Here is a 25,325-nt window from a genome sequence, read left to right as displayed (position 1 = left end):
ACTTTCACATCCTGTAAGTTGCCATTTGGCTACAATTCACTGAACTGACATCTCCTCACAACGACAGAGACTGTAGCCGCAGTGACGGTGTCTATCATTAAAGGAAGCAGGAACAGATGGGGTTAGGACGGTCCTTTCTTTGATAGCACGGATTATGAATGTTCTCTACTTGTTTCAGAGGCCTCGTGGGCAGAGAGATTCAAGTTATTACTGGGAAATAGAAGCCAGTGAGGTGATGCTGTCTACTCGGATTGGCTCGGGCTCCTTTGGCACTGTGTACAAGGGCAAGTGGCATGGTGAGTTTATGGCCCATTTCTAGCTGTAGCGCTCTGGTGGTCAGGTTCTAGCAGAGAGGGCTAGGGGCTTCTTGGTTCATGGTGACTTTCTCTGTAGGTACTTGATCACACCTAGCAATCAAATCAATTTTGAAATTCCACAGCACTTTAACCTTGTATTATTTTAATTGGTATAATAATAAGTAATTGGTAATATAATAAGTCCCTGTGGTGCTTAGAAACCAGTGAACAAGTATTAAGGGTTAATTGTAGCTATCTCTTCCTGTGCCACGGGAAACACTTGATCACTTAGAAGGTTCGAGCTTAAACTCTGTAGCTGTAGCTTGAATAAGGTGGCAACATACTTAACCATTTCCACACCAGGTTTTTAACACCTGGATTTAGGACATTAGCAATATAAGTAGGGGTTTTTTTGAATGTGCTTACAAAGTCTCTTGATATGCCGTCCCCCAGTTCAGATATGGTGCTAGTGACTTTATAGATAATAGGGCAGAAAGAGACAAAGGTCCTGAGCATCAAGTGTGCAGACGTCCAAATTCCTCTGGAGACCGCAGCATCTATTTCTCTCAGTGAACATCACTACACAGGTTTTTGCCTAGCCTAGTTGTTGTATAAAGAATTGATTTCTTTTTTTAAAAAAAAATTTATTTTATGAATATAAGTACACTGTAGCTGGCATACCAGCTGAAAACACACCAGTCGAGGGCATCGGATCCCATTAGAGATGGTTGTGAGCCACCATGTGGTTGCTGGGAATTGAACTCAGGACCTCTGGAAGAGCAGTCAGTGCTCTTAACCACTGAGCCATCTCTCCAGCCCCAAACAGTTGATTTCTTAAGAGCATAGATAGAGAGCTGGCTAGTGACTTGTACAAGGACTCCTTCTCTGAGACCTGTTAATACCCTGCTGGCTTGTCTCTTGGTCTGCAAAGGAAGGCAGTCACTGCAGCAGGCCATGAACTAGGCAAAGCCTGCTCTTGAAGGGCTGCTCAGCATCACCTCCAGCCTCCTTCCTGCACTCCTAGCCTGCCTGTCAGGTTTTGCCTTTGCAGGCACCTGGCCACCAACCATCTTCCTGGTCTCACCACTTAAGCTGATTTGACAGCATACATGCTGTGACGCAGCAAGGTTTCAGTACTCCTGTCACTCCCAATCTTCGTCCTCACAGGGTAAGGCTGTGGAGCTAGCCCACACCACCTACCTTGATGCTCAGGTGGATGCAGGCTTGCTGAAGGCCTCCATGGGTATGAGTAGCAGTGAAGCATCTCAGTCACATGATGTGTATTAGTTGGCATATTTGTTCTGCCTGCACAGATACACGTTCTTTGAAAAGTGACTCCCTATCTTCCTTAGAATTAGGGTGTTTGAAAGGCTGGGAGGCGGCTTAGTTGGTAAAGTGCTTGCCATCCAAACATGAGAAGCTGAGTTCAAGCCCCAGCACTTATATAAACCCAGCTGTGGTTGTACTCAATTTGCAATCTCAGTATTGGGAAAGTAGGTGGGGCTTACTGGCTGACCCCAGTCAGGGAGTGAGTCCTGGGTCCCAGGGAGAACCTGTCTTAAAAAAAACAAGGTAAGATGCATATAAATCCTACGGTATTTGAAAAAAATAAAGACTATATAACTGAGTGTGACTACAAATTAATTTGCAGGAGATGTTGCAGTAAAGATCCTAAAGGTGGTTGACCCAACTCCAGAGCAACTTCAGGCCTTCAGGAACGAGGTGGCTGTTTTGCGGTGAGCCCAGCCCCTGGACAGCAGGGTTAGCTAGGGCTAGGCTGCGCAGGTCAGCACCTGCTGTGGGTTTAAGGGACATTCTTCCTCTAGAATATATGTGCTGGAAGCCAGAAGAGCCCTTCTTATGGATGTATCCCTTTGTACTCAAAACTTAACAGCCCAGCTCTATGGGTCTAGTTTGTGGTACTGAGATAGTTTTTAGCCCTTATTTCTAAGCATCTTTTTTATAGCTCATCTGCTTTGCTCTGGAGCTCAAACACTCAGCCTAGTTACTGAATCACTCTTAGCTTTGTAGAGAATGAGTTGGACAGAGGTGGATTCCACAGACAAGGGGTCCTGTGCAAAGCACATCCTCTGTAAGCAAAGTTAGCATGGAGGTGTGTGGAAGGTGGTCTCACAGCTGTGCTCCCCCGCACCCCGTTTCCCCTAGCAAAACACGGCATGTTAATATCCTGCTGTTCATGGGGTACATGACAAAGGACAACCTGGCGATTGTGACCCAGTGGTGTGAAGGCAGCAGTCTCTACAAACACCTGCATGTCCAGGAGACCAAATTCCAGATGTTCCAGCTAATTGACATTGCCCGGCAGACAGCTCAGGGAATGGAGTAAGTAGACAGCTTGGTGAGTCCTTGTGGCTTGAACCCTGAGTTGCCCTTGTGGGACCAGAGTGAGTAGCACCTGGGTAGGCTCTTTTACAGCAAATATTCATGTAAGGAAGTCTGGAGTTCCCATTTCTCATCAGCCTGACTACCCATTCAGCCATGACCTCTCTTTATATTTATGTGGGTCTGTGTGTATGTATGGAATTGAAACAGTGTTTTTGTAAGAGCAGTTTGTTCTCTTAAACACCCAAACCGTTTCTTGAGCCCCTTTGTCACTTTTGATGATCTATTTTCTTTCAAAGGCCATCTTTAGGATTTTTGCTCAACATGGTGCTGAGTGACCATGTGAGCACCAGGCAGCGCTCTTAAGCTTTAGTTTTCAAGTGGTGAGGGCACAGTGTGAGTTTTACACAGGCTTTTTTTTTTCCTGTTGTTAAAACTCATGCAGAAGCCAAATACTGGTGGTACATGCCTTTAATTCTAGCATTAAAGAGGATCTCTATGAGTTTAAGGCCAATCTAGTCTATAGAGTAAGTTCCAGGACAGCCAGGACTAAATAGAAACCCTATCTCAAAAAACAAAACTAAACAACAACAACAACAAAAAATTCATACAGAACTCTAAGAAGCACTGAGGTATATAATTCACATGCCATACAAATTCTTTTTGGAGGGGGTTTCTATATTCATAGAATAGTCATCCTATTACATTCTGTATTCTCATCACCCAGGAAAATACCCAGCTTACAGTCACCCCTGGCTACTGATAACCTGCCTTCTCACTTCTCAGTTTTGTCTTTGGATAGGCAGAATGTGAGGTAAAATACAGCATCCTACAAGCCTGGCAAATCCAAGTTGTAATATGCAGGGCACAGTGCTACCCATCAGTTAGCTGATGGGCAGTGCAGCAGTCACAGTTACCTTTCAAATGAAATTAATGCTTGATGTGTCAGCCCATGTATGCTGGAGTCTTTCTGTAGGTGGCAGGATTAGGTTAGGAAGACAGACAGGCCTTTTGGTGCCTTGACTTATTAGCTGTAGTCTCAAAACAGTTCAGTTAACTGATTTTTCTCCTTCACAGCTATTTACATGCAAAGAACATCATCCACAGAGACATGAAATCCAACAGTATCCTTTGGTATTGAGTTCTCAGCTTAAGGACCCAAAGGGGCCTTTTTCTCACACAGGGTTCATGGTGCTGGACTGGGAAGAAAGGGGTCTTTTTAAAGGAAAACAAAAATGTAGTTGAGAAGCCAACATGAGAGTTCCTTCCTTAAGGTTTTGTTTTAAACCAACAGTGATCTGGAAATAATTCCTTCAGAATTGGGATACAAACTTGAAATAGACTTACCTCAGCCTGGCTGGATTATCCAAAGCATAGCTTGAGAAGGTTATTGGATCTGTTTTATTTTTAGCCTGTAGTTCTCGGATGCACATAAGCATTACCAACAAGTCCAAAGTGATTGCTACATCCTGCTCACTTGGTCAGGCCAGCATGTCATCCATATAGTAGACCAATGTGATATTTTTGTGGAAGAGACATGACCAAGATCCCTTCAAACTAAGTTATGACACAGGGCTGGAGAATTAACACATCCTTGAGGTACAACTTTAAAGGTATATTGCTGGTCTTGTCAATCAAAAGCAAGTTGCTTCTGGTAGTCCTTATGGACAGGTACCAAAGAGAAGGGCATTTGCTAGATCAATAGCTATACATTGTATATCAGGAGGTATGTTAATTGCTCAAGTAAGGACACCATATCTGGTACAGTCTGTCAGATCTCACGTGAATTACCACCACTGCATCTTTCAGGTCTTTGATGGTGGCACTGATTACTGCAGTTCTGCCAGGGAAGTAACACTTTTGTTTCACATTCCTGTCAGAGGCCACTTTAAAGGCTTCCATTTAAGCCTTTCCAACCATAACAGCCCTTACTGCACAGGATGATGAGCTTGGGGCCCACTGTAACTACTGTGAGTTAGACTTTAACCAAAATTCCATGAATTACCTGGCCTCCACAAGCTCCCATTTTAACTGGAAGGACACAATTTTTCTTGGGGTCTCCTGGAATTAGCATTAATTCAGAACCAGTATCCCAGAATTCCCCAGTATTCAGGAAATTTCAAAATAGCTACTTACTGTCCTTAAATGTACAGAAGTCGGCCTGGAGGCCACTGTTAGAAACAGCATCCCCTCACCAACTGCACCTCCCATGCTATAACTCAGTACATGGCTCAGCTGTTCTGCATGGCCAATGAGCTGTGCTTGTTCAGTGGCCATGACTCCTTGCTATACTTTCCCAAGGTAAGTTTTTTAGTAGCTAAGCACTGGGCCAAGATTAACATACCTCCTGATACATGATATGTAGCATAGATTTAAGGCTTGAACCCTAATAAACCAACAGGTCACAAGTCAGACCAGATTTGCCTGTTACCTGGAAGCAAGTGGACAGAAGTCACAAAGTAGAGCAGATCTATTAGGTTTTAAAGAAAGCATTTTAGGTAGGAAGCCTCCGCTGCCATATTGCTCTGAGAACCGAATGCAGGCAGAGGGGATAAGCAGTGTGGGGTCCTGTAATTGAGTGTGCGCCATAGTTTCACGTCTGCTGGAAGATTTAGTAGAAAAGTGAAGGTGGTCAGAAGCCCTGTTATAAACAGTACAGAACTGTCAGTCTCCTTAACAAGCATTGAGATATATTTCTCCATGAAGGCCTCACGGTGAAAATCGGAGATTTTGGTTTGGCAACAGTGAAGTCGCGCTGGAGTGGTTCTCAGCAGGTTGAACAGCCCACTGGCTCTGTGCTGTGGATGGTGAGGAAGCTGGCCCCATGTGATCTCCCAAGCATGATGGAAGTCCTGCCCAGAGCAGGGTGCAACATTGATAGCCAGGGAGCCTAAGTCTAAAACCACGCAGCTCCTGGCAAGGCAACAGAGGCCAGAGTTTGGGGGTTGAGTCTTTAGGGAAGAGCTACCCTGGGCTAAGCACTTGAACCCCCTAACTAGTGGGAGCCTGGCTCCTCAATGTCTCTGGAGGTCATTACCAGGGACTAACACACTTCGTCTTTATAGGCCCCAGAAGTAATCCGAATGCAGGATAACAACCCGTTCAGCTTCCAGTCCGATGTCTACTCCTATGGCATTGTGCTGTATGAGCTGATGACTGGGGAGCTTCCCTACTCCCACATCAACAACCGAGACCAGGTAATCTACATGGGGCCTGGCAAAGCAGTAAGGGGCTAGTTAACTAGGCGGATTTAACTCCTTTGCTCAACTGTTTCTTCTTCAGATCATCTTCATGGTGGGCCGTGGGTACGCCTCCCCAGATCTTAGCAGGCTCTACAAGAACTGCCCCAAGGCAATGAAGAGGTTGGTGGCTGACTGTGTGAAGAAAGTCAAAGAAGAAAGGCCTTTGTTTCCTCAGGTTAGACAGAGCTCTAAGGATGAAATATGGGGGGCCAGGATTGGGTCTTTTTATATGTAAACCACCCCCCCCCCCCACCAAACCCAGCCCGTGTGCTTGGTATGGCTGGGGAGATGCCAGTTTCCAACTAATGATACCACATGGGGCCTTGTTTCAGATCCTGTCTTCCATTGAGCTGCTTCAGCACTCTCTGCCGAAAATCAACAGGAGCGCCTCTGAGCCTTCCCTGCATCGGGCAGCTCACACTGAGGACATCAATGCTTGTACGCTGACCACATCCCCAAGGCTACCAGTCTTCTAGCTGACGTTATAGCTGTTCTTAGGCCACCAGGGGACGAAGAAGAGTCAGCAGGCACCACTTTCTGTTTCCTTGGGGGCAGAATGCATGTTTCCGGAAAAGCTGCTGCTAAGGACCTAGACTACTCACAGGGCCTTAACTTCATATTGCCTTCTTTTCTACCCTTCCTGCCCTGGAAATGGAAGCTGTCCGCCAAGCCAGCCTGTTCCAGAGGTATACAAGTCAGCGAGTATTTTTAGGGCAAATGGCCTTGGAGAGAGAAGGCAGGGCACTCCGGCTACTGCAGGGACATGCAGTTGAGAACTTGGCTCATTGAGCCTGTACAGACAGTGGTGCAGTGCCAGTTTTGCACATGGAGTCCTGGCCACCTGGGGGAGCCTGCTTTGGTACTACAGAACTTCACTTTGTGGACACACCTTCCTCTTACTGAGTCTAAGATGTCCTGTGCAGAGGATGCTTTCCAAGCACGGTGCTCCACCTTCTGGCAGCCTCCCACACGCTGAATCTGTCTTCCAGGAGCTGCCCCTATGGGGTGGGCTGCAGCCCAGCCCTATCTCTATAGTCACATCCTTGTCTGTAAGAAAGCCAGGAATACAGGTTTTCTTAATGATTTTGGGTTTTAATTTTGTTTTTATTGAGCCTGATAAAATACAGTTATCTGATGGTTCCTCAATTATGTTATTTTAATAAAATAAATTAAATTTAGGTTTAATGGCTACTGACTCCTTCAAAAGTAATATGAAATTTGCAGTGTGGGCCCTACTTGTTCAGTTTCTTGTGCAGAACTCAAGGATCTTCCTCTGCAGTTACATGAACAACCAAGCAAAAAGCACACAGGTAATAACAGCTTTTTACAAAAATAAAATCAGGTTTAAAACAAACTTGCTCTGCCTTGGCCCCAGTTCTCCTTAGACAGAGAGGAGTCACTGCTCCTGTCTACCAGTGTAGAGTATAGCCTGCTTTTAGGTGAGAACAAGCAATGTGAGTGTGAGTCCTGTGTCTTGTGCTCTAACTACTAGGGGGAAGGGAAGGTGGAATCTCCCTGGAGATCTTTACAACTGCACACGCCTGTTGACTTGAGACACTGGACGGAATGCAATAGCCATCCTCACAGCCTTAAAAGTACTCTATGGTACAGCACCAATATGACCAAATGTGTTCTCACTATACAGCTGCATAAATTCAAGGATCAACAACTATATTAGAGATGGTCACTGCACGGGAGTCCTCTATAGGGTTGGCGATGTCTTGGCAAGAAAGATTTGCTGCTTTAGGAGCAGCTGTTAAGTTTACTGTTGCTTAAAGAAGAAAGTCACAAAAGAAAGATGGTAGTCGGGTTTCATTTAGAAGCAATCAATTAAAACAGCTGGACCACATAGCTGGTCCCTGATAAAGGGGCTGGAGGTACAACTCAGAGCTCTCAAATCTAAATGTAGTGATTCCATGGACTTGGTGATCTCCCTTCCCTTCACCAGGGCAGGGAAATTTCATCATGAAGAGACCAAGGGGACTCACTACTGCACTCACACCCCGGTACCACATCACCTCGGGTCAGTGACAGATGCGTCCACACCACGCCTTGGAAAGTTGACTGCAGAGCCCAAATGAAGGCACTGACTAGGGTTCTGATGACTCTACTCCAGAAAGGTGCATGAAGAGGTCTCCTAGCTCCGTCACATCCACATCATCAGTGCTGGGGACTTGCCGGGTTTCTCGGTTCTCGATAAAATCCCAAAGCCGCACTGAGTTAAAGAACTGCAAAAAGAGCCAACAAGCAGGCCCGGGTCAAGGAGACAGCAGCAGGCTCTGAGTGCCAGCTTGTGCTTTGCTTATGTTGACTCCACTGCTCTGCTGCCAGAGCTACTGAGAGCCTGGACATTCCCCAGAAATTCCCACAGCATCCCAAACCAGCTTACCCTCACAGTGCCTTCAGAACTTAGCTGCTTCCGAGGTTTCTCTGGCTCTGCCAGCCGCCCATCAGGGTAAGCATGGCGGTAAAGGCACTTGCTTCCAAAGGGACAGGTCCCCTTGCCTTGTTCAAAGTATTTACATGCCTTTTTCCTGAAAAGTACACACACAAATCAGAGGCTGATGGAAAAATGAAGTTGTGTGACTACTGTGTTACGGCTACCCTGCCTTTTATACTGGAGAAGCCTGTGCTGGGAGAAGTGAGGTGACCTGTTGAACTGCTTAGTTGGTGTTCTGATTCCCCAGCTAGGCAAAGCTGCTGGGATGCACTGTGTGGAGACTACTGTGCTCAGAAGCATGGTGCCCCAGGCCCAGCCCAGCACTCCAGTGCTGCACTAGGGCTGAATGAGGCTTGGATAACTTCAGGGTGCCAAGGCCTGCAGCTGGTTCACTGCTCTGATTGAGTCTCCAAAGCAAGTGAGTTAGTTTCCTTTCCTCTTGGTCAGGAATCCTGTCGAGGTCAGAGGGCAGCTTGGGAATGCAGGTCTTAGCAGAGATCTAAATTGACAGACACCTTCTACCGTTTAGAACCTAGCTTAGCTCTTCACTCTGCCCTTGGCTCTTCTCCACTGTTGTGGAATCTTTTCTTAGAGCTTAGACAGTAAATTCTCAGCTCTCCAAGGGCCCTTTACCAGCTTTAGGACTGCTTCTCATTGGGTATGGTGACACAGACCCTGGAAAGCAGAGGCAGGAAGTTCCTCAAGTTTGAGGCCAGCCCTAGTCTACAGATACAGCCAGGGCTGTAAAACAAGACCCTGTATAAAAAACAAACCTTGCCTTCCCTCCTTTTTCTGCTCTGGTCCTACCTATCTGTCCACCAAAGCCAAAAGCTCCAGTTTGACAACCTCACTTGGTCTTCTCAGCTCTCACAGTCATTTAATCTACAGACAAACAAATCCCAAACCCATCTGGCCCTCCACTGCCCACTGCCTCATTATTAGAGTGTATGCATGGCTGCCCGTCTGCCAGTCATGTCTTCCTTGCTGTCCTCCCATCCCCACTAGTAAGTCTCTAACCTCTTCAAAGGACCACAGTGGAGCTGCTGCTGTCCAGCCCACAAGGACAGGTACAGAGCTCTACATGGCTTCCTTCTTGCACCTAAGATGAACTCAAGTGCTTTCTCAGTTCTGGCTTGGGTTTACAGATGAAGAAATCTGCCACCATACTGCCCCATCACACTTTGATGAGAAATGACCTCACTCATATCCTTTCCCTGGTGGTGCTTGGCACAAACCCAGTGTCTGGAGACTGCCCAAGAACATCCACAGAGGGATGCACAGCCAGGCAACATCAACAGCAGTGAAGCAACTTCAAACTTCAGCACAGCACCTTTCTAAGCCCAACCAGTTCTATCTTGCAGCATCTGCTCTCTTGTGGATGGACACAATCATAAAAATGGAGGAAAAAGTGGTAAAATGGGTAAATATCAAGCCACATTAACTAGATAAATATAAAAACTTCTCTAACAAATAATTGGGAGGGGGTGCACTTTTTCAAAAAGTGAATTATGGCCAGGCATAGTCACGCATGCCTTTGATTCCAGTACGTGGTTGCAGACAGGTGGATCTCTTGACTTCAAGGCCAGCCTAGTCTACATAGCAAGTTCTAGACCAGCCAGCACTGCACAATGAGATCCTGTCTCAATAAAACAGTGACATAAAAGGAAAAGTTTTAAATGGTAAATGTGATGTTGCTTTGTAAGTTTTGTAATAATGTAACTACAACACATTACTCACAATACAAATGATGGTGGTGACAAAGGCAATGGGATATTCTGTGGAAAATTCACACAAAGATAATTCTTTAAAACAAAAATGCCAGGTGTGGTTGCACATGCCTATAATTCCGGGACTAGTGTGGCTGGGGCAGAAAGTTGAGGCCAGACAAGGCAACAGAGTGTGTTAAGTGTCATGACAAGCATCTGGGGTCAGTTCTCATCTTCCACCTCATTTGAGGCAGGCTCTCTTTGCCTTATTCACCTTACTGAACATTACTTTCCTTTGCTAAGTGTGAGCTGTATTGAGGCTGGCACTGTTAGCTTCTTGGGGCCTTGCAATGAACAGGTTGTGAGACAGCAGATCCTCAGTAGTACTTGTTAAATGCATGGACAGTCAGAGATGCCAAGACAACCTTGGCACAAAGGCATAGGGCTCATCTTAGAACTCATCTGCTTCTTTAAGGCCTCAGCTCTGCAGCCCAGAACCCAGGAAAAGTGCCCAACAGGAGCAAGAAGCTCTGAGATCCATCTACCAGGTCCACATTCTTGGGAAACCTGAAGATGACAGAGGCTCAAACCATACCCAGCCAGGTAGGTCCAGGATCCCCCTATATGAACTCAAGGCACTTACCCCATTCCCTGTTTAAAAGCTTCAATTAATTCATTCTTTTTATTCTGATCTTCTACCCAATACACACTTGGAATTACAAACTCTGATATCACACGGCACTCTGGACAAGACCTGAAAAGACAACAACAACACCAATAGGTTAGTAAGAGAGAAAACATGTTCTGAATCCTCTGCACACTCCACTCCAAACACTATTGCTCAAACACATGACCAAAGACACAATTACCATAGTTAAGAGCAGCTTCTGCTGCTGAAAAGGTTCAACTGAATAAGAAACAGAGAGACCTGAGGTGTTCCTCTAGGGTGGCCAATAAGCACACAAACAATGCTCATTATTTTCAGTGACTATGCAAGGCAAGATGACAGCTCAGATTAGAAAGAAAGGCAAGTACAAGAACCTGGATCTGCAGGTAAGAGTGAGATATTGGACTACCACTTTGGGGGAACAATGTGTTGATGTTTCAGTTGGAAGTCAAGCTACTGTGACCATTCCTGGGGTCTGGTCTTGTGTATGAGTGCCCACCAGCTATTGAACAGGTACAAGCTGTTCTCAGAGAACAAAGGAGTAAATGCTGAGCATGCCCATCATGGGTGGCCCTGTGAACATTTGTTAAGGTACAGGGTATGCATGACAAGCAGAGTAAAGTTTCTGTAGAGAAAGCCTAGGCTGGAGACTGCTTGACATAAGACAAGGATGGGCAGGCAGACAACAGTATAGGCTTTGGGGATGATAAAGTTTCTAAAAATGGACTGCATGTCAATTGAGCAAAGCACTGGGTACCACAGAACTGTACTCTTTTCTCAGTGACTCTGCTGCATACAGGCGAGTTCCCCAATGTGCACCAGGGAGTGGGAATATATAGGAGCCATCCAAGGGAACCACAGCCCCTTTATTAAGGTGAAAAACCTGAAAAACCAAAGGTTACAAGACAACTAGCCAAGGTAGACAGGACAACTGTCCATGAGGGGTGCAAAACAGAACCCAGCCAGCAACAACTGACATTCTGCAGTTCCCAGCATGTAGAGATGGGCTCAGGAAGCATGACTTGTAAAAGCTCACACAACTGGGGGCTGGGCTCTAGAGGGGAGCAGCCCCCATGCTGCAGAGAAGCAAAGCTCACTCACTTGATGATGGGGTTTTCAAACTGCTTGGCACATCTCCATTGACGGATGCAGGACAGGCAGTAGGTGTGGCTGCAGTTGGAGAGAATGCCAAACCTCCTCTCAGAAGCAGAGGCTTTCTCTAGGATCACCTCCATACAGATACTGCACACTTTGTCCTGGCTCGCCTGGAAGGCAAAAGCCTTTTCCATCTCATGTTCAAATGTCGACATACACATCTGAGAATGACAGGAAGGGAAGCCTTAGGTTCTGTTTGGCCAAGATCCCAGGAGTTCCTCAGCCACAGTCAAAGCAGCTACTAAAGCAGTGTCTGCAGTCCCTGGATTCAGGATACAAAGATCTGACCACAAAGTGGACCTCAAGCTACCTTGTCCCTGTTCTAGATTCCCTAGATATGATCACTTCCAGCCTAACAGCTCTGGATTTCTAAAATACTTAGATTATTATGTGCTACTTAATTATGGAGGCTGCAGCATTCAGGTCTTCTGAATGTCATGCCTACTCCATGCCACATCAGTATAGGAAATACCAAGCTGAGTGAACTCAAATGAAAGCAGGTAGATGAGGAGACCCAGGACCTGCTCCAAGTGGAGTGCATAGCACGGTGCTCTGTGTGTAGACAGAGTGGATCCAGAGACCAGGGATATTCATAGCCTTTTAACACTTGTTGGCTCTTAAGTGTCCATGATAGTGGGCTGAAGAGATGGCCCAATGGTTAAGAGCACTGACTGCTCTTCCAAAGGTCCGGAGTTCAATTCCCAGTAACCACATGGCGGCTCACAGCCGTCTGTAATGAGATCTGATTCCCTCTTCTGGTGTGGACAGCTAGAGTACTCATATACAAAATGATTAAAAAATATTTCTTTTAAAAGTCCACGATAAAGGGGGCTAGAGGAATGGTGGAGCAGCTAAGAGCTCTTGATGCTCTTCTAAAGGACTTGAGTTTTGCTTCTAGCACCCTCATCAGCTCACAACTGCCTATAACTCTAGCCCAAGGATTCTATGTTCTCTTCTCACTTCTACAGGTACTCACATATATGGACATAATTACACATTTAGACATTAGATAGATAATAAGATTAAGGAAAGTTCTTATAAAAGGGTTTTCAAGTTTCCAAAGCATTGAATGCCTGTAACCCAACCACAGAGATATGTAAACCTGGGGAAGATGTGTAAGAGTTGTGTGTGTGTGTGTGTGTGTGTGTGTGTGTGTGTTCACAAATGAGGTTCTTATGGAAGTAAAAGGAGAATGCTGGACTGGCTGGGGCTGGAGTTACGGGAGACTGTGTTTGTTTTGTTGTTACTGCTTTTGTTTTGGTCTGAGACAGGGTTTCTCTCTATTGCCCTGAAACTCACCAGGCTGGCCTTGAACTGAGAGATCCACCTGCCTCTGCCTTCTGAGGGCTGGGGATCAAAGGTGTGCACCACCACTGCCAGGCTCAGCAAGTCTTCACTGATGAGCCATCTTTCTAGTTCTGAACTTTGCATTTCTAATACTTCTTACTCTTCTTTGTTCTCAATAATCAAAAAGTGGCAACAGGAAAAGAACTTGAAAACAGAATAAAAACAAGCCAGGAACATAAAACAGGGATTTCTAGCTGGAAGATGTCTGGTAGACTCCTGAATGACTCCATCCTGTGGTTCACTCAGGCTTCTTAAAATGATCTCAGGCCGGGGGCTGGAGAGATGGCTCAGGGGTTAAGAGCACTGACTACTCTTCCAGAGGTCCTGAGTTCAAATCCCAGCAATCACATGGTGGCTCACAACCATCTGTAATGAGATCTGATGCCCTCTTCTGGTGTGTCAGAAGACAGCTACAGTGTACTTACATATAATAAGTAAATAAATCTTTAAAAAAAAAAAAAAAGAACAGTTTAAAAAAAAAAAAAGATCTCAGGCCAAGGTTTCAAGTTACCTTCTCGTGAGCTTTCCTCTGTTCTGGGTCAAAGGGGTGGAGGACTTGAAGCCTGCAGATTTCACACATGTCCCCATGCAGATAGACACAGGCATCTCCAAACCGGCATTCCCCAGCAGCAGCATAGGGGCACAACTGCTGCTCGTTGCTGTAGGAGCTGCTGGCCTCCAAGTCATCCAGGCCAGTCCTGATGGCATCTAGGTAGGAATGGGGCTTCATCTCTGGGCTGGTCTGAGGGTCATTGCAGCCACCTGGATTATTCACTGTGCTTGGAGGAGGAGTCTTGTCTTCAGCCAGACCAGTGAGATCTCAACACAAAACACACAAATGCACACATGAGAACAGGCTCAACCTTTCTTGTCAGCTAATAGACCAAACTAGGAATACCCAATGAATAGCAGGCAACATCAATGCCAAGGCTGAAAGATGTCCCAGGCAGCAGAACAGGTGTGAGTAGCAAAAGAGAATGTGGTCTTTTTATACAGAACACAAGATGTCAATTATAGACCATTTAATTCTAAAACCACCTCAAAACATGACGGAACTGACAAGGTCAACAGAACACAGAGATTCCTTTGTAAAAGCACCAATCCTGAGATCTGAAGCCAGTAAATTTTGCCCTGCCACACGATGCCAACACTAGCAGAGATGACCCACTGCATCAAGCTGATAATGTGTTTGCTAGGAGTATAATCTGCCTATCCTGAGGGGCACTAGGAAATAGAATTCCCAGTGAGGACCAGCAGCTCAAAAGCCTTCTTTCTCTCAAAACTGGTATAGGCCCAGACCCCTTCCTTGCTCTGTGTCTGAAGATGCTCTTAAAACCCCCAAAGCAGGACATGGTACCAAACAAGAAAGTGACACATGCCCATTAAAACACCAGCTTTAAAAAAAAAAACAACAAAACACCAGCTTTAAAAAAATGAGTAGTGGGTGTCCCCTGTGAAGCGAGATCATGGTGACAAAAGACCACCCTGCTGCTTTGCTGGGCTCAAAGTGGAGCTCAGCCAAGCTGTGGAGATATACCTTTGAACCCCTGCAGCCTGTTTTCCGATCAACTCTAGGCTCCTGGGGTATCTATCAGGAGCTCCGTGACAAGGAGGCCTGAGAGCAGCACAGTACTAAGCTATCCATGGTGCCTCTCCAAAGGCAGCAAAGGCTGTGAGTCACTCACTGCGGTCTCTGAGCACCAGCGTCTTCTTCTCCCGCTTTCTAGGTTCATTTGAATGTGTCCTCATAACAGACGTGGCAATGTCGGAAGAAGGGTGAGGACTATGCAGGCCTGAGGAGGGCGAAGGGTGGGGTGCAGGACCCACAGCTCCACCTGCTGCAGCTGGGGGCTTTGTATGATCATATCTGAACAAAACACAACAATGTGTCATGGCCATGCAGGCCTAACACCTCTACCCCTCCCTCCCCTGCACTCTCAGCCACCAACAGCTGAACTCCCTGAGGTGGCAAGGTGCCTCTGTACTCTCAACTAACAGAGGCTACTGGAGCCATGTACCCATCCTGGTACTTGTACCCATACCTGTGTCCCAGTAGGACTGACAGAAACTCATCTACTGCCAAAGAGAGCCCTTGACACCTGCACTACCAAGACAGGCCCCTTGGTTAGGAATCTTCAGGATACACTGGGGTGGGTGGATGGATTGGGGAAGAGCAGGTGGCCAGCTCAGACTCTAGAACTCTGCCAGACAGTAAGGCTAGGTGGGGCATCTCACACTGTCGTCTAGCCTGGAGCAACAGGGCTCTGTGTGCCTGAACGCCATAAGCATCCACGCCACCAGTCACTGAGCATGAACCAGAAATGGTTTTCAAACCAATGGCACATCACCTTACAACACACAAAACCACAGTGAGGGTGTGGACTGGCAGCAGTGGGAAAGTCTAGGGTGTACTACACAGATTACTAATATTCTAAATACAATTTTAAGTTAAAGTCTCCCCACATCAAGGCTCATGCTCAGGCAGGCATATGGCATACACCTGTATTCCCACCACTGGAGATGAGGCAGGAGACCAGTTTAAAGTCAGCCTTGGCTATGTAGGAAGTTTGAAGTTAGCCTGGGTGGCATAAAACCCTGCCAACAAAACCAAACACAGCTCCTCTTCAGTTACCACAGCCGTGGTGGCCTTGCCTGCAGCGTGCACCGTAGGCACAGTAGCCCTTCTGGTAGTATTTGCAGATGGTGGACGGCTTGCTGTTTGCCAAGTCATGTGAAAACAGGCACTGGCTGCCTTCTCGACATACACCATGCATAAAATACCTGAGAAGACAAACAGAGGAGAGCTGTGTTATGCCGTGGGGAACTCTCAAGCACTATACACCAAGTGCCCACAGTGCACTCATTTCCCATGATTTTCCATGACCTGAGACCAGCTTTGTAGAAAAATTATCTCAAAAGTTTCTATCTTGAGGGGTTAAGAGTGCCTGCTGCTTTTGCAGAGGACCCAGCCTCTATTCCCAGCACCTATATCACAGCAAACCACCACCTCAAACTCCAGTCTCAGGGGAATCTGACGCCCTCTTCTGGTCTCTTTGATCACTCCTCGCATGTAGTAAACAAAATATTTTTCAAAACCCTTCTATGGAGAAGCTTCTGATTTATGTTAAATATGTAAGATGAGTTTCACAACTGGAAAAACATGTCAGGAAAACCTGCCTTCCCATTTTCCTAGAGCTGTTAAGAGAGATGACTGAATGGAGTGAGAAAGTCCTGGGCTCAGCCAAGTCCCAAAGCCCTCTTCCCCACCCTCACTGTTTCACCTGTAAATGAAGACACCACATACTGCTTCACAAGGCTGTTGTACTGAGCCCCAAAGACAGTGGCATCAAAAGACATGAGTGATGCTGGGCACGGTGGCATCGGCCTGGAACCCTCACCCTCTTAGGAAGCTGAGGATTTAGTTCTATTGGCAGGGTGCTTGCCTAGCATGTGCTAAGCCATGAGTCCCATTCCCAGCACAGAATAAAGCAGACACAGTGGTGCACGCCTATAATCTCGGCACTCAGGAGGTAAGAGCCATTCAAGGCCATCCTTAGACACATAACAAATCTGAAGCTTGTTTGCACATGACACCTAGACTTAAAAAACAAAACAGAACAGAACAAAAGAGGATTTAGAAAAGTGGTTTTAAACCTGTAGGTTGTGAAACCCCTGTCAGGGTCATATATCAGATATTTACATTACAATTCATAATAGTAGTAACGAATTTGTTACGAAGTAACAAAAATAATTTTATGGCTGGGAGTCAACACAGCATGAGGAACTGTTATTAAAGGGCTGCAGCACTAGGAAGGTTGAGAACCATTGGTCTAGAGAGATGACTCAGTGGTTAGGTTTGGCTGGTTTTCCAGAGGGCTCGTGTTTGATTCCCACTCAAAAAGCACATGGCAGCTAACATCTATCTGTAACTCCAGGTCCAGAGGGACTCAACATTCTCTTCTAGCATCTTCAAACACTGCATGTGATGGTACAGAGTTTTATACATGTAGGCAAAACATTCACACATAAGATAATAATTAAAATAAAAAGAGAAAGGGAACCAGTGTGTGCTTTGGATGAAGGCAGCTCTAAGGTATCGGGCATATCATATATTCACTTACCCGACAACACAACTAAAACCCTCAACCAAAACAAGAATCTTTGGCATATTTCTAACCGAACCCAGGGCCTTGCGCTTGCTAGGCAAGTGCTCTACCGCTGAGCTAAATCCCCAACCCCTCTAACCAATTTTTATAAGTTAAAAATAAATCTGGGGGGAAGGGGGGTGGCTAGACAGGCAGAAACAGTGGTATATATGGGTGGTAGTCAGGTGTACTTTTGAAACAATCCATTGAAGCCTGAGTATAGACAAGGCCAGCAGGTAAAATGAACATTACTGGTGCTGTGGGGCAAGTGGGTGCCGTGTCACCAGACAAAAACTAGGAAGGTTGAGTGAGCAGATTTGGAAACCTCAGTAAATTCTCAAATCTGAGAATGGTAGGTGTTTCATCTACTTCTGACCAGGTTTCTGTCCTGAAGCATGTGACCCTGACACCCCATGTGACGCAGCATAGAGCAGAGTTCTCCGTGCTAATGATGTATCTAGATGGGCCACCTGGAGGGTTTAGCCAATAAGTTTCCGTTCCCGAACATTCCTTCCTGCAAAAGGTATTTAATCTCAGGCCACCCTGGGTAAGTTGTATGTACTATTTTCATCATGAATACACAGTTTAGATAGCATTCTCTCATCAAGAAGCGCTATGGCGGGAAGCCAGTCAAGCAGAGCCAACCACCTAAGTCTGCAACAGAAGGCCCTCCACACACTGGACTCTCACTCTCAAGCTAAGCTGTATTCCCTCCCCCCATCGCCAGCTCACGAGTCCTCCCCTCGTTCGCACAATCTGACTTGTGGCATGGGTGATTATGGCTAGACAGCGTGTGAGACTGCAGTTCACACTCCTAGATACCCACTGTTGGGAACTACTCCTTCATTCCCAGCGGTGTCTGTCCAGGGTATGCGAGCCCAAATCCTGGGGTGTTTCTCACCTGGGCTGGGGTCCCTATCTTAGCACCACCATGGTGGACAGTGTGGTGGAACCAGCTGGTATTGTGCTCACATTGCCATGTATGAGAGGCACCACTGGGAGCAACAGTACTTATCTGCAGTGCCAGCACTCTGGAGACGGAGCAGTTCAAGGTCACCCATGGTTCCATAGGGACTCCATGTTGACTCATCCCCCAATCTCCAAGTCAGTATTGACACTCCCGGGAAATTGAAGGCAGCTGAGAATAGATTATAAAACCACATACAGGCAGACATGGTGGGTCACACCTTTAAGCACAGTATTCAGGAGGCAGACTGATGTCTCTGAGTTCAAGGCCAGCCAGGGATACACAGTGAGCCCTTGTTTCAAAAAACAAAACAAAGGAAAAAAGAAAAAGAAAAAAAGCACAAACCTCCTAAAGTAACATGTGCATACACTGGGATATTACTCAGCCTGAAAAAGGGACATATTTCCAACTCACGGCATGAATGAGCCTTAAGGACACTGTGCTAAGCGATCACAACATATTCATGTGCGGTACAACTGTGATGTACTATAAATGTAACTGTGAATGAACTAAACATGGATGCCTAGTAAACCTAGGCTATTAAGATTCACTTTATCACAATATCTTTCAGGGTTTCTACTCCTATGGTAAACACCATGATCAAAAGCAGTATGAGTTAGAAAGAGTTTACTTCAGTTTTCAATTCCCAGGTCACAGCCCATCACTGAGGGAACTCAAGGCAGAAATGTTGCTGACTGGCTTGCTCAGCCTACTTTTTTATATGGCCCAGGGGTGGCGCTACCCACAGTGAGCTGGACTCACCTTCCCACACCAATTACTAATCAAGAATAAGCAGTACTGGGGTTGGGGATTTAGCTCAGTGGTAGAGCGCTTGCCTAGGAAGTGCAAGGCCCTGGGTTCGGTCCCCAGCTCCGAAAAAAAAAAAAAAAAAAAAAAAAAAAGATAAAGAATAAGCAGTACCAGGATTGCCTACAGGCCAAGCTGACAGAAGAATTTCTCTTCCCATATAACTCTTAGCTTGTGTTAACAACAAACTAACCAGGACATAAAACATTCTTTAAAAATGCCATATACAGGGTCTCATTTTGGTTACGAATATCATAAACATAAATTAGTGTGCTAAGAGTGGTGATCCATCCAAGTATTTAATTGTCTAGGATAAAGGGTACAATGGGAGGGGTAAAAAAAAAAGAGGGTGGGAGGTAGAAGTGGATAAGTTCAATAAATATACAAAGGGGCAAAACCTTTAAAAGCTACGGATGATGCCGACTGTAGGCTGCTGGAACCCAGGCATTTGGCATTTTCCTTTTCACAGCCCCTGCCCTTCCCATGTTCCTACTGTGAACAGGTTATATAACTGCCAATGTAGTAACAGAAGGCTGGCGTCACTTTTTAAATGAGCGGGTGCAGTGTGAATGCTCAGCTCAGCTCAGCTGTAATCAGGCTCTCCAGAATGCAGCTCTGATGAAGGCCTAGAAAGGACAGGACCAATGGCATTAGTCACACTGATGATGTAATCTTCCAAGTGAAAGCTGAGTGCTAGGAAACAGAGACAGGTGACACAGACCACAGCTGGGAGGGTGGCATTCTCGAGCTCATGTCAAGTGGAGACTGGAAGACAGAGCTGTGTAGGGGAAAAAATGGGCCAAAAAGAAAGGGCACAGAGGTGAGGCAGGGCAGGCCTGCTGGGAGCCTAGACTGGAATCATGCTATCAGTGCTCACCAGGTCACCTTGGAGTCAGCTGTAACACTGCTGGCCTGCTCAAAATGAGGTGCCCAGGAAGCTGAAAGGCACAGGCTTAGACCAGGATTTCCGAAGACTCCAGAACATTCCCTACTGTGGACACAGTGCAGGGAGGAGGGAGCCTGTTAAAACAGTCCCTTTACAAAAGGCTTAGAAATCCTCTTCTATACTGCATTATTGGGAAGGAATATTTTTTAACTTATTTAAGAACACAACAGGCACTTGAGATGCTGAAGCAGGAGAATTGCCACAAGTTAAACGCCAGACTAGCTACATACAACACCTTGTAGAAAAAAGGAACATACATACACACACACACACACACACACACACACACACACACACACTCTCTCTCTCTCTCTCTCTCTCTCTCTCTCTCTCTCTCTCTCTCTCAGCAGATTGGATCCGAGCCAGTCAACTGTGTTGCTACTCCCCTGCCTGATTTACCCAGCACCCCTCCCTTTGGGTAAAGAACTTTTTGAAGTAGACTTTTGGGCAGAACCTCCTCACATTTCATTGAGCACATACAATCTAAGGAACACATAAAATGAGAAACATATAAAGGATTACAGCATCCATGAATGAGGTTAGCCTCTAGCTCATGAGAGGACATACAACCCAGGAGGAAAATGGGAGAGCTGAGTTCAGAGAGGTGCGGCCTACAACTTGCCCTATCCAAGCTACACAGATGACTAATTAGGACCCACCTGCCTCTTGTTCCTCACAGTCCCAAACCTGGATCACTGAGCACATCCACATTGACAGTGTGGGCAAAAGCAAGGCCCTGCTCCTTGGAGAGCTGGCATTGTGGTTAAGCCAGCAAGGCAAAAGAGCAAAGCACAGTTCAGCACCTGGCCTTTTCCATGACAGCAAGTAGACCACACAGTGCACAATTCATGATAGGGTAGGCAGGCTGCTGAAGAACCCTACCTGCTACTTATGGAAGAAGCCTGCACTTCGCCTGCTATATCCACCTATCAACTTCTTTCTCCCCTGAATCTGATGAAAGGACAGCAATCTCACCATCAAGATGAGAAGTCTTGAACTTTCCTAGGAAGTCACCCAGGTTTCCCAGGAAACACTGTCCAAATCTGACACTGGTCAGTAGCTTGTTAGGAGGTTAGAGCAAGAGCTGAAGATGAAGCTGATGGAGAGCCCAGGGCATTCAGAGGCCTTGGGCTTAGTTCTCACCCCTAGGGATGGGATGTAGAGAACAAGTCAAGTAAAACCATGGAAAGAAGTCACCACAGCAGGCCCAAGACCTAAGAACATCCTCAGGCTTCTAAAAGCGGATGGCATAGTCAGAGTTTCTCTAATGGTGAAAGCAGCTAGGTGCCTCAGCTGTACCACTGTGCGGTTCATACAACATCCATCTCCTCCTGAGTCTGGAAGGTGGGTCACAGGCAGAAGCTGCACTGGCCCCATACTGTACCTGACTGATACCTCAGGTGAGGAAGGTGCTGTGTGCTCCTCACACATAGAAGAGGTAGGAGGCACAGCTCTGGACTCTTGTTCTCCCTTACCTGGCTGTGTATTGTTGCTAAGCCAGTGTAACAGCTTGGCCTGGAGACTAGCTGTATGCTAAACACCATGAATCTCTCTAGCCAGTCTCAAGGTATGAATGTAGTTGGTCCTGGGACTCCTCCAAACAAGAAGATATTCCATATCTAAACAATTGGGCAATTCTTTTTATTTTCTGACTCAAAGTTTTGTTATATATTATCTTAGCTGACCCTGAACTCCTGGACTTAAGTAATTCTGTTAACTCCCCTGCCTCAGATTCAAGTGGCTGAGAGCACAGGCACAACACTACTACTAGCTTAGTAATTCTTTGAGAAATGCCACTCAAGACTCAGGGTTTCTCCATGTAGCCCTGGTTGTTCTGAACCCCAACTATAGACCAGGCTGGCCTTGAACTATAGTTCCTGCTTCTGCCTCCTGAGTGCTGGGGTCAAAGGCGTTCGTACACCACCACCACTTGGCCATAAATATTATGTTTTAAAGAAACCCTTTATCACTGTAAGATATTTTGTGATCTCCACATACATGGAGTTAAGACTCATAGTTTAAGAAACTGGGCCCTAAACCCACAAATCATTCCTTGAGCATTTTCTGTAAGCCATTACTATCACAGACAAGGCTTTTGTGAATAAAATGAGAAATCATACCATTCTCTCACTACAAACACAAACCTATTGATATTGTGACTTTCCCACTTAAATACTGTTTTTTATTTAGCAGGGGCTGACTCCTTCACAGCCTTAAAAATAAAAACTATATTGTGTATGTGTACGTGTTACCTGTGGTTATGTCTGTGTACTGTGTATATATGTGTGTGCCTGAAGAGGCAGAACAGTGTCAGACCCCTAGAACTATACTGATGCCAGGAATTGAGCCTGGTTTCTCTGCAAGGGTAGTCCACATTCTTAACTCTCCAGTTCCATCCTTCCTAAACTTTTCCAAGGAAAAGTTCCTTTTCATACATGTTTTTGCGAGAACAGGAACATGTGAAAACTCTGAAACATCCTTCAGTTGAGCACGGGGTCTAAGACTCAACACTAGTGTCACACCTGTGTCACTCTGAAGCTACTCTTAGGGAAAATACCAAGGTCATTTCACTGTGGAAGATATTCACAGGGTTGACAGATCGAAAGACTGTGACGGTTGCCGCTGACTGCAAATCACTATAAAGACAAGTATCTGGTCATAACTGTGGGGGAATATCTAGATTAGGTCAACTGACGTGGGAAGACCCATCCTGAGTGTGGAGGTGCTGCTCCTTAGGCTGGGGCCCAAGACTGAATAACAAGGGATGAGTGAGCTGAGTTCTGACCAACACTCATTGCTGTCTCAGTGTGTGAGATCAGCTACACCAAGCTCCTGCCACCATGCCTCCTTCTCCATCATGGACTGTACCTTCAAACTGAGAGTCAAAACAAACACTTCCTTCATTTTCTGCTTTATTCAGGCATAGCACTATACAGCACCAAGTACTTTATGACTTGACAGGGCCACAGAAATAAGACCACAAACACTAGTCAACCCTTCAATAGAAACCATCTGTCCCCAGCATTCCAACTCTTAGCCATATCATTTCTTAGGACTCTCTTATTTGTGAGACAGAACTAAACTATCTCCAGGTACAAAATGGGGAAAAGACAATCAAAATGACCAGCCCTAAGCATTACATAAAGGTTTTGTAAACCACATCTTAGGAAAGCCTTTAAGTAGTAGAATTAAACTATAAAGCAGCTAGAAGTGGTGGCACTTAATCCTAGCATGGGAGAGGCAGGCAGATCTGAGTTCAAGGCCAGCCTGATGTACACAGAGTTTCAGGATAGTCAGAACTACACAGAGAGACCCTGTCTTAAACAACAAAACAGTAAAGGAGCAGAATTTTTGAGGTTATTTTCTAAGTAGCTTGAGTCTGCTTTACAGGATACTATGATAGGAACATTTCCTCCTGCAGAAGGGAGGGAGTAAATACCCATACACTCACCCTCAACAAAGACATTTGGGTAGTAATGACTTGAAAGTACTGTTACAGGCGTGTCTTAAGGTTCCTGCTGCTACGATAAATCCGTAACCAAAAGCAACTTCGGGGGAGAGCTTATACTTCTAGGTATCTTCTACTTAGATCTATCTTACCTCGCCACTAAGGGAGATAAGTGCAGGACTCTAGGCAGGAGCTAATGCAGAGGCCAAGGAGTAGTACTGTTGACTGGCTTGATTCTCTTGGCTTGCTTAGCCTTACAAGCACCCAGGACCACTAGGCCAGAGGTGGCACCACCCAGTGAGCTGGATCCTCCCACACCAATATCAATCAAGAAAACAGACTAATCTGGTTGGAGCATTTTCTCAACTGAGATACCCTTTTCCCAAATGATTCTGGCCCATGTTAACTTTGTCAAGTTTTCTGATAACTACTTAACATAAACCACCTGAGACCTTGGTACGTGGCTCAACCCTTAATATCTAATTCAAACAAGCATTAGTTCCAGGTGTCTGCACTAATGAGAAGTAACAAGGTAATTAAATGTTTACCACATAAACTACACCTCATAATTTCTTAATTCACTGAAACCAACTAAAATTTGTATAAGCTGAGGTTCCTCTAATCCAAAACGATTGGGCTCAGGAGTGTCTAATTTTTTTTTTTTTATTTTTTGGGTATTTTCATGTACATGTCTTGGGGATAGTGCAAAAGTCTAAACACAGAATTCATCATTTCATATATGCTTATACACATACCCTGAAAAAACTCTCTGTGCAGCTTTGGCCGTCCTGGAACTCCCTCTGTAGACCAGGCTCACTTCAACTCACAGAGATCCACCTATCTCTGCCGACCATTGCTAGGAATAAAAGCGTGCGCCACCACCGCCCGCCTTCTATTTAGATATCTTAGAGTTTTGGATTTTGGAGCATTTCGGTATTTGGATTCCCACGGTCGGGATTCTCACAAGTTGCACTTCCTAGGCATGCAAATTCACAGGACTAGACCCCAATGACAGTCACAAGCTTGTCACTAAATTAGGATGTTGCTACTCAACTTAACTATGTTTTGTTTCAAAATAGTAGTCACAGAGTAGTTTTTCTGGTATTCCACTTCGTCTAACAAGCCGTCCTCTCATGCCGCCTTTCTGCTCCTAAATAGGTCTCGCTTTTACCTCTCTCTGTGGCCTCGGTTTCCTGCATCCCGAAATGGGACTCTACACTCAGTGGTGATGCTGGATAAGAAATGCTACCTGCCCATGTTGCCCGCAATCCCCCTCGCTCACTCTCTGCAAACCGCGGTTGCAGCAGCTCTTGCCGCTCCAGCCTCTCCGCGGCCTTCCTGCGAGTTATCCCCGCTGTACACGACCCACCACCGCCCGGCTCAGCCCCTCACTTCCCTCCCCGGCTGCGGGGCAGCGCCCGAGGCCCCGCGGCGATGCGCACTCACCTGCAGGTGACCTGCTTGGTGCTCATGGCGGTAGGGCCACGGGCTGGAGTCGCACTGAAATCTCAAAGCCGCCAGCGCCGTGGCCCAGCCCGGCCCCGCCCCGCCCCGCGCGCGTAGCCGCGTCACTCCTGCGCGCGCCACCCCCACGCGTGCGTTACTTCTAAAGTACCGGCAGGAAACTTAACCACCATCATAATGGGTTCCGCTAGGGCGTGGGGCCGGAAGGTGCTTACTCCCTAGTAATCCGGATCCCACCTTTTCAGACTAAGGGTCTGAGAATGTCTAGCATACTAAATTTACCAATCCTCTGCTGGACCGTAACCTCTAGGGTTCGGCCCCCATCTCCTAAGGCAGTCTTTTAAGCAACAAC

At 46.2% G+C, this 25,325-nt stretch overlaps 2 protein-coding genes across 13 annotated transcripts in view; one reads left to right on the top strand and one right to left on the bottom strand.

The window, feature by feature from the left end:
• The window catches only part of Raf1 (Raf-1 proto-oncogene, serine/threonine kinase), a 60,656-nt gene extending 53,590 nt beyond the window's left edge, over positions 1-7,066 (top strand). For 7 of the 8 annotated variants that reach the window (XM_008763217.2, XM_063285558.1, XM_039107056.2 and 4 more), the window contains 8 exons: positions 179-296; positions 1,948-2,032; positions 2,463-2,639; positions 3,717-3,763; positions 5,328-5,446; positions 5,705-5,836; positions 5,922-6,056; positions 6,214-7,059. In XM_008763217.2, the coding sequence (XP_008761439.1) occupies positions 179-296; positions 1,948-2,032; positions 2,463-2,639; positions 3,717-3,763; positions 5,328-5,446; positions 5,705-5,836; positions 5,922-6,056; positions 6,214-6,357 (957 nt within the window). In that variant the 3' untranslated portion in view covers positions 6,358-7,059. 8 annotated transcript variants of the gene reach the window in all.
• Mkrn2 (makorin, ring finger protein, 2) lies at positions 6,953-25,060 on the bottom strand. Of its 5 annotated transcripts, NM_001008314.1 has the most exons (8): positions 24,956-24,986; positions 15,849-15,977; positions 14,882-15,063; positions 13,708-14,015; positions 11,796-12,010; positions 10,671-10,781; positions 8,271-8,415; positions 7,020-8,109 (listed from the first exon to the last, which is right to left on the bottom strand). In NM_001008314.1, exons 1-8 carry the CDS (start codon positions 24,979-24,981, stop codon positions 7,972-7,974), a joined length of 1,254 nt encoding a protein of 417 aa, NP_001008315.1. In that variant the 5' UTR covers positions 24,982-24,986; the 3' UTR covers positions 7,020-7,971. The 5 variants fall into 5 exon arrangements, with proteins under 5 accessions (XP_038963349.1, XP_038963351.1, XP_038963350.1 ...); XM_039107421.2 differs by lacking the exon at positions 15,849-15,977 and having other exon boundaries at positions 6,953-8,109; positions 24,956-25,052; XM_039107423.2 differs by lacking the exon at positions 24,956-24,986 and having other exon boundaries at positions 6,953-8,109; positions 15,829-15,968.
• Positions 25,061-25,325: the final 265 nt, after the last annotated feature.

The sequence above is a fragment of the Rattus norvegicus genome, chromosome 4 (genome assembly GCF_036323735.1).
Source record: "Rattus norvegicus strain BN/NHsdMcwi chromosome 4, GRCr8, whole genome shotgun sequence".
Lineage (NCBI taxonomy): Eukaryota > Metazoa > Chordata > Mammalia > Rodentia > Muridae > Rattus > Rattus norvegicus.
The sequence above is the reverse complement of the archived record's forward strand: the minus strand, read 5'-3'. Positions and strand labels throughout refer to the sequence as shown.

Excerpts from the sequence above, each read along its gene's own strand:
- Mkrn2 (NM_001008314.1), bottom strand. The coding sequence starts at position 24,981 with ATGAGCACCAAGCAGGTCACCTGCAG. Across the intron at positions 15,978-24,955 it reads ACCAAGCAGGTCACCTGCAG|GTATTTTATGCATGGTGTAT; the intron begins GTGAGTGCGCAT and ends TTGTCTTCTCAG. Across the intron at positions 12,011-13,707 it reads AGAGGAAAGCTCACGAGAAG|ATGTGTATGTCGACATTTGA; the intron begins GTAACTTGAAAC and ends TGTCATTCTCAG.